Below are 8,895 nucleotides of genomic sequence, written 5' to 3'. Positions count from 1 at the left end.
TCGTTAGTAAAAAAGCAGTCTTGCATTGAAAAGACTATGAATTCAATATTTGAGGCACAATTATTTACAATTTGTTATATCACAAATATGTATGAAGCATATTGTACACAAAATTATAAAGTAACCTTTTCTTTAAATAATCATTTAATTACGACTCTATTCCGACTTCAATGCACATTATTGTATTTGCTCCAGTGTCATTACATCCCTTGTGAGATAATACACAGTTCCCGTGTCATTATATCTGATTATCCTTCGTGTTTGTTATTTAAAAATGGTTTGCATGCTATATTCTACAGCCAGGCGTGGCGGACAACGTCATCGCTTCCAGTTAACTTCCTCTATTTAAAAGATGCTCTTGCACATCTCAGCATCAAAGCCTCGCTGTGTGACCCGGGAGGGAGTATGTGACACTGACAGAGAGTGAGAGCATCAATCCGGGGGAACACAAACATGGTTGCGGGTGAGTCAGACAAGTGAATAAAAAAAGAGCAGGATTTAATTAAGGATGCTTATTTAAAAAAAATGCTGTTTTTATTCAAATGTTTTCAGAAATAATGAAGATCTTTTATTTTGCATTTTTGTTTTAAATCGAAGGAAAATCGTTCGTCTCTTTTTATAACACATTTTTTATTAAGACATATAGTTAATGTCGACATCCAGCTGTGGTTCAAAAATCCAGTATGAGGAACTTTTTCGAGGCTACCTTCGTGAGAGACTTTATCATTCATCATACAAAGGGGAAAAACACATTCAAGCCCTGGTATCAGTGTGTCCCTGTCATCACCAAATAAAATACTAAGTTATCAGGTTTTAAATTATGTTTATTATATAGTATTCTGTCCTTTATTAGCACTAAAAGAGTTTACTAGTAATCAAATATAAAGGTAATAATAAGCACATCAATAAAAGTCTAATTCATGAAATTAAACACATCTTGCAATGCAATCAATAAACCACTGGAAGTACTTTAACTAAGAAATGTGTTTGTGTGTTTTGTTTCTGCGATTGCATCCCCCCTATGTATTCATTTAAAATTGCCCCAGGCTGTTTAGTAAAAATATCTGAAATGAATTTACATGTTTCTTTTCCCCAGCTGTCGTTCTGCTGTGTGCTGTGTGGCTGCTCTGCTCTGATGGGGTGGCACCGCAGCATCAGGCCTGCCTGCCAAGTCCTGAGGTAAAAGCAGCAAAGATCTTCACTGTGTTTTAACAGAGAGAATATAAGTAGTTACTTTATATGTCTGAAACATTTTTGAGTTAAACAGTTATTCCTTGGTTAACGTGAGGATGATGTACAGGGACTGGAACTGAGGGTTGGACATGCAGGGAATTTACATAACAGGTTTTACAGATCATTTTGTGTTTACTTCTAATGCACGTTAGTCCAGCACATACGTTGTGGCCCAGTCTTTGCCCAGAGTCTCCCAGTCCTTAGAATTAACTAAGATGTACTGATTGTCTCTTAGATATGCTCACTTTGAAACCAAAAGACAAAACGTGAGAGCAACAAGAGGTTGTGAAACATCAGAAAGGGAAATGACAAAAACTTGACTAAAAAGGAAACATTGTATTTCTACTTGTCAGTTAAAAATCTGTCAGTTTATGTGTCATCTTTATAAAACTTCCTTAAGAAACACAAGCTGTTCAAGTCCCAGAAGAAGCATAAAGCTAGTAATATTGGTGTGGCTTTTTGATTAAGACATCTCTATATAATCCACAGACCTTTAATGTGAACTGTCCTTTTGAAACGACTGGTACAAAGTGCGCTTTCTTGTAAATGTATTTGTGACACCAACACAAAATCTTGATCTTGATACCTTACCAAAAGCTACTCGATGCAGTATTATTGAATGTTAAGTTTCGTCTTTTAGGTGGCGTGTTTTGTACCTGCGGACTATCTGAATGCATCTGGTTCAGTCAGCGTTGAGATGTCTGTCGGTCAGAAACTCATCATCTCCCTGCAGCACTTCTCCGAACACCCTGTTTGCCACTGGATCCGAGCAGCAGACCCAGTAATCACAGTGTAAGTTCATTTTAACACAGCTTTTTACAAATGTTTTTGATATGTGTTTTTTATATATTGAATGATTTTCTTAAACCTCATCAGAAACGGGAGTGATTCCATGGTCCTACCAACGTATTCTGAGGCCTATTCAGGGGAGTGCACACTGAGATGTGAAACAAGCGATGGGGCTGGTTCCTCGATGAACGTGGCTCTGAAAGTGATGATGAGTAAGTTCCAGCTCTCTCATATCTCCTCACATCTCTGATATGCTAAGTCAGACAGCAAACCAACACTTTAATGCTGAAAAATGAAGTGAAATCTTTGTTTTTATAGAACGTCCCTCAAAACCAAAGCTGACCATTCAAAAAGATGGACGCAATCAAAACTCCCCTTCTTTGACATGCATCTCTGAGGGCTCCCCAGAGCTCACTCTTGAATGGTCTGGGTAAGGTTAGCCGATAACAACGTATTCTAACTCTCGTAAAAGTTGGATTTCCTAAATGTTCATCTTCCTTTTGAACAGAGGAGAAGGTAGAGTGGTTTCTGCAAACAGTCGACCTGCAAGAAGCTCTTTATCCACCACTCAATATTCTGAGAAAGGAGTGATGTGCTGTGCCACTAACGCTGCAGGACAAGAATGCTCCCAACTCTATGACTACGGTAATTCAATATTTCAACAAATTAATTCAATACACCAATGGTCACAGCTGTACACTTACCAAGTTTCCCATTTGAACCACCTGAAACGTGGGAGGAAAAGCAGTTTACAGCCAATGAGTGAATATTAAATCAGGTGCTGGCAAATAGTTATGAGTAAATCAAGACCCTACTCTGTGTTTCAGACCTTGACAGAGACTTTATGAAAGATTATGAGGTTTCTAATGTGACCGTGAGCCCTGGTGAGCCTTTACTCCTTCGCTGTCGAGCAAAACACCCGTCTATGAGGTTGAAACTTGGGTGGGAAAAGGACGGAAGAAAATTAGACATTGAAACATATGGATGCTCTTCAAATGTCAAGAACGAGGTATTAACACCAATTCACCTTTAGTAATGCATACATCCCAAACTATTGCATCATTCAAACAATATGACACGTGTTTTTATCCCAGATCTGCATTAAATCTGACTCTCATGAAGGAAGTTCGATGTACTACCTGTTTTTCGAATCAGTTGGCCTGGACCATAGTGGCACATATACCTGCAGGACACCACACAAAAAAACAAAGTCTGTCAACATTCACGTCCAAGGTCAGTTTCACCTGATTCAACTTTCTCATTTACACCTTTAACATGTTTGTACTAGATGTTCAATAACTGATTTTGTTCCTGTGTTGCCTCAGCTGAGGGTTTCCTCTCCGTCCAGCTGAATAAGAGCAAGATCATCCACGCTCACAACGCCTCCAGATCCTGTCTGCAGGCCAGTGTTTCCTACCACCCTGTGCTGCAACACTGCTCCTGGGAGACTCCTGATAAAGAAATGATCCAATGCCAAATGAAAACTTGGGTTACAAAACAAAGGTAGTTGTGTACTGATGGCAAAATTACTGTATAATCCCGTGACTTGTACTATTCACGAGGCATGACTGGTTTCATATTTATTTTCTCAGGACTGTGATGCTATGTGATACCCTCAAATCAGGGCATTATAAACTGCACCTGGAAGCTGGAGGAGTAAAAGAAACAAAGACTATTTCAGTGTGTGTTGTAGGTAAGAGAGAGGGTGTCTAGTTTCTACAAACGCATGCACAACTATATCTGAAAAAGGAGATTGACTATTGACTTTGTTGCAGACCCGCCAAAGTTAAGATTCAGGATTGACAACAACTATGACAACTTGACCTTTGAGACTGAGACTCTTGTGCCAGCAAACTATACCTGGAAGTCTTGTGTGATGTCCAACGACAGGTATGCTCACTGTCAGACTGTCACATTACAGCCTCTGTTGTACACCCATATTTTCCTCAACTCCCTGCTCTTTGTCTCAAAGCAGCAGTGAAACAGAGTTTAACTGGAACGAGATCCCTGAAGGCTCTCACACAGACTCTGACGTCTCATGTCAGAAGACGATCAGGAGCTCTCTGAGCAGAAGTCTAGTGAATGGACACTGCGTACAGTTCTGCCTGACAAACTCAGTCGGCTCCTGGTGCGAAACGCAATACTTAATAACGGACCATACACGAATGTCCCCCATAGGTAAGGAGATTAATCTTCACATTTAAATCATAAAATGAAAGTGCTGCTACTCACGATCCTTTCCTCTCTCTCTGTTTTAGCTGCTCTAGATCTTGATAACAAAACCATATTGTTGCTGAAAGTTGGCAGCTTGCTTCTGGTGCTGGCTTTGACAGTAGTTGTCGTGGCGCTCATATACTTTGTCAAAAAGAAGGTATGTTTTGCACACTGACACACACAAAACACACACACACACATGAGGATATGACCGTTACTAGTTTGTGTTCCCAATAGAAACCTAAGTACCAGTCTCAGCTTCAGATGATCCAGATGGTTGGACCCAATGACAATGATTACATCTACATTAACTTCAAGGAATTTGGTTACGACAAGCAATGGGAGTTCCCCAGGGAGAACCTGGAACTGGGTATGAACTGCAACCACAAACATGATAGCAGACTTCCGGAACTATACACATCCCTTACTTGAGTAAAAATAAAAAAGCTACTCTAAAATGTAGAAAGGAGGTAGACCTAAATGGAATACAAGTACCTCAAAAGTGTGCTGAGTGTCCCTGTGTCCTCCCCAGGTCCAGAACTGGGCTCGGGGGCTTTTGGCATGGTGGTCCAGGCTACGGCTTACGGCATCCACAAGCCTGGAGTCTCACAGCAGGTGGCCGTCAAGATGCTTAAAGGTCAGCTTTCATTTATTTATTCCGTGGAGGATATGCAAACATGCTATGAAGGTCATTTCAGCAGCTGTTGTGATATTTGACGCTGCAGAGAAACACCAGACGGTGGAGAAAGAGGCCCTGATGTCCGAGCTGAAGATGCTGACTCACATCGGTCAACACGCAAACATTGTGAACCTGCTCGGGGCATGCACAGACTCAGGTGCAGTTGGTGGAAATTGTTAGCCAATCCCACACATTTATACACACTTACAGCATCACTAATAATCTTGCCTGTCCCAAAATGTGTTTCCCCGATGCAGGACCCACATACCTGATTTTCCAGTACTGCTGTTATGGAGATATGCTGAACTACCTGAAGACCCACAGAGAGCTCTACCACAAGTCTGTCACCGACGCTTTCACCAAGGACCGATTCAGCAGCATTTACCACAACCTGCGGCACAAGAACAGCTCTAGGTGGGGACAGGGGGAAACAAGGGGTGGGGGGAGAAATATTGGGAATAATCTGGCAAAAAAGGGACAAGGGTAGATCAGGCATATCTGAAAAAAAGACTGAAGTTCACCTGTGTGTTTCCTTCAGTGAGGGAGACAAAGCAGTGGATAATTACGTGCCCATGCACAGCTCTATCACCAGAGGGCAGGAGGACATCGCCCTGCTCCCCATCAACCCCGGCGACATGGACAGTATTGAAGGTGATACAATACCTCCTGCATGTCAGACCACTTTCAGTTCTCCGTGCACAGAGTAGCAGATCCACTAACTGGTTCTGGTTTCTCTGCAGACCCTTTGATGTATGAAGACCTGAATGATCTGATTGAGGACACGCAGACTCTGACCTTCAACGACCTGCTCAGCTTTGCCTTCCAGGTGGCCAAAGGCATGGAGTTCCTCTCCTCCAAGAATGTAAGAGACGAAGGGCCACACTGTTGAAACGTCCCACATTTACACTGGTCAGCCACTCACTTCACTGTCACAAACAACTATATTTATTAGCGATAAATCATTTGTTTTATCAAGATAATCAACGGTTCTACCTTCTTTGAATTACTAAGTATTAAGGGAAAGAAAACAAGCTGATTGATGAATTAAGGAAATAGATATGGCCATTTCACACAGTTAGAGAAAAAGAGTCCTTTGTAAAGAGAGGGACTTCCTTTATCAATATGCTCTCACACTCTTGGATTGTAGATTTAACTTTATCCTTTCTTTATTAAACATTCCTAACCTATTATATTTCCAAATCCAGATCTGTTTTAGCCAGGTTTTTAGGGGTATTATAAAAGATAATTGTTGTCAACCTCCAAAACTAGCATTTTAGTCCAGTAAATAGACAGATTCATGAAGAATACAAAATGTGTAAATACCGCACACCTAGGCCTGGTCTATCTGTGTTTGCATCCTGATTGGTCCGTCTGTCTGCAGTGCATCCATCGAGACCTGGCGGCCCGTAACGTGCTGGTGACGAAGGGCAGACTGGTGAAGATTGGCGACTTCGGACTGGCTCGGGACATCGACAACGACTCCAACTACGTCGTGAGAGGAAATGTACGTCAGACATTTACATCGCAGCATTTATTGGTTGTATTAGTTTTATCCCTTCTCACACATTTAATGGGTGAACTGGCCTTGCAGGTGCGTTTGCCAGTGAAGTGGATGGCACCAGAGAGCACCTTCCAGGGCATCTACACCATGAAGAGTGACGTCTGGGCTTATGGCATCCTGCTCTGGGAGATCTTCTCACTTGGTAACCCTTCAGAGGTTTTTAAAATGAGCTGCACATTAAAAACACAAGCACATAATCAACTCTGTGTGTGTGTGCGTGTGTGTGTGTGTGTGTGTGTGTGTGTGTGTGTGTGTGTGTGTGTGTGTGTGTGTGTGTGTGTGTGTGTGTGTGTGTGTGTGTGTGTGTGTGTGTGTGTGTGTGTGTGTGTGTGTGTGTGTGTGTGTGTGGCTCTCAGGTGTTACTCCGTACCCGGGCATGAAGGTGGACCACACGTTCTATTCGATGATCGAGAGAGGATTTAAGATGGAGTGTCCTTACTACGCCAACGACTCTGTGTGAGTGTCTCCTGTGTGCAGCCCTTGTTGTGTTTCATCAGTATAATCACCATGAGGTCGAAACTGTTTAAATACGCATGCTGCTTTAGATCAGCGACCACATCTGTAGTATGTGGTCGCTGATAGAAAGTAACTTGGTATATTTTTACGGTACTTTACTTGTTTCCGTTCCTTTTTTCCTGTTTCTACTTCCCTACATTTATTGGGAAATGTTGTCCTTTTTATTTCACTACAGTTATTACAACAACCAAAAAAGAACCTGAGAGTGCATTAAGAATTTCCAGCCTGTTGAATTTTTGCGGGCTTTTGTTCAAGATAGCTCCACCACGATCAGCGGCAACGGGAAAACACACTACTGCTTTTCTATTTTACGGAACAGGATTAGGACGATGGGAATGTGAACTTATTTTATTCTGTGAAATCCTTTTGGGGGACAATTTAGATTCTCTCTGAAAAATCAAATTATTTCGCATGTGGCCCTAATCCTCTTCCATACTACCTAAATATTTAGCTTGTAATGGAATATTTTACATTGTTATAATATATCATTCCACTTCAGTAAAGCATCTGACTGATTCTTCCTCTACTGTTTTCAAAACCAAACAGTAGTCCAGCGACCTGTTGACCTCTATTTATCACTGGTAAATCAGAATCAACTTATAAAATCTGCTTTCTCCATGACTTACTTCTGCAGGTACGGGATGATGTGTAAGTGTTGGGCTCTGGATCCCTGCGACCGGCCAACTTTCTCCAAACTGGTGTCCTTCGTGTGTGACCAGCTGACAGTCAGAGAGGAGCAGGTGGGTCAACACAGTGTGGGTAGAAAGGGGGAACACTTTGCACCTCCACAGCTGGACAGAAATATTAATATTCTTTCTCTCCTCTTCCTCTTTCAGCTGTACCATAACTTTCCCGACCAGACATCCAGCGACTACCAGAACGCCTCGACCATTTTGGACATTTCTGCCTTGTCACAACAAAACGAGAACAAGGCGGCCAACAATTACTGTCAAACCCACACCACTGAAGAAAGCAAAGCAGAAGTGTCCGACTCTGAGGCCGCAGAGGAGAAGCTGAAGACCTCTGAGGCAGACTGATAACCTTTCACTGGATGCACTGGAGAAAAACACGCATTAAATATTCAGACTTTGGTATTTTTCTCATAGTATCTCAAGATAACTGGAGAATGCACTTGCTTTATACCCTTTTATTATATCATCACAAAATAAGATTTTATGAAATGTGGCCTGAATATAAAAACGTTGTTGAATATTGTTCAGATGTGCAGCTAAAATTAGAAACTGTTTCAATGATACAAATTCTCAGGACTGTAGGCATGTTAAAGATGGAGTTGTTATTTTTCACGCATGCATGCTGTAGCAACTGTTTGGTTTTACATTTGATCATTATGACATGTATTTGTATGCTATGGTTACAATTATGTGTGTGTTTTTTTTTATACTATGTCAGCAGCTATTACTTAAACCACATTTTGTGCACTTATATATTGTTAACAAAACCAGCCTTTTCTACTGAGAAAAAAAATGGTGGATTTCTTATTTGTCTTTTGTTTTTTAAGCATTCGACCTGCAATAACATGCACATTTCACAATAAAAGGTTAACGACGATGAGTGAGCATGTTTCCGATGTGTGAAAAGTGATCTTCATACTACGCAATAACACTTTGGGTCATAATCTCTGGGGGGAATAAGGGGGTTATCCATGTTTTTCACATGGCAAGAGTGTAAAAGGGTAAATAAAGGTGTCAAACAAATATAGTGGAGGAGCTAAAAAGCACAATATTTGCTAGAGGACTAAAGTAGCATCAAATCTGAACAAATGCAGTTACCTGTATTGTGTATATTCCAGCAGTGCAGGAAATGAAACCTCTGTAATAAGAGTCCTGAGGAGTAAACCGTGTACAGCAGGCGGAGCAGTTTCACCTTCCCTCGGGGCAGGGAG

The 8,895-nt window shown here is 41.4% G+C and overlaps 1 protein-coding gene across 4 annotated transcripts; it reads left to right on the top strand.

Annotated features, from left to right (window-relative positions):
* Window positions 1-308: 308 nt before the first annotated feature.
* flt3 (fms related receptor tyrosine kinase 3) lies at window positions 309-8,561 on the top strand. 4 transcript variants are annotated; one of them, XR_010168349.1, is made up of 24 exons: window positions 309-463; window positions 1,097-1,179; window positions 1,874-2,025; window positions 2,110-2,234; window positions 2,341-2,452; window positions 2,531-2,667; window positions 2,850-3,031; window positions 3,117-3,255; window positions 3,348-3,525; window positions 3,615-3,715; window positions 3,798-3,912; window positions 3,998-4,200; window positions 4,281-4,393; window positions 4,474-4,606; window positions 4,769-4,873; window positions 4,962-5,072; window positions 5,173-5,329; window positions 5,454-5,566; window positions 5,656-5,777; window positions 6,297-6,419; window positions 6,507-6,692; window positions 6,813-6,932; window positions 7,627-7,732; window positions 7,829-7,963. XR_010168349.1 is itself a non-coding variant. In XM_063912382.1 (24 exons), the coding sequence occupies exons 1-24, from the start codon at window positions 454-456 to the stop codon at window positions 8,027-8,029; spliced, it is 3,033 nt and encodes a 1,010-aa protein (XP_063768452.1). In that variant the 5' UTR covers window positions 312-453; the 3' UTR covers window positions 8,030-8,561. The 4 variants fall into 4 exon arrangements, 2 of the variants coding, with proteins under 2 accessions (XP_063768451.1, XP_063768452.1); XR_010168348.1 differs by having other exon boundaries at window positions 6,795-6,932; XM_063912382.1 differs by having other exon boundaries at window positions 312-463; window positions 6,507-6,618; window positions 6,833-6,932; window positions 7,829-8,561.
* Window positions 8,562-8,895: the final 334 nt, after the last annotated feature.

Source organism: Eleginops maclovinus, chromosome 21, assembly GCF_036324505.1.
Source record: "Eleginops maclovinus isolate JMC-PN-2008 ecotype Puerto Natales chromosome 21, JC_Emac_rtc_rv5, whole genome shotgun sequence".
NCBI lineage: Eukaryota > Metazoa > Chordata > Actinopteri > Perciformes > Eleginopidae > Eleginops > Eleginops maclovinus.
Note: the sequence above shows the minus strand (reverse complement) of the source record. Positions and strands in the feature narration are given on the sequence as shown.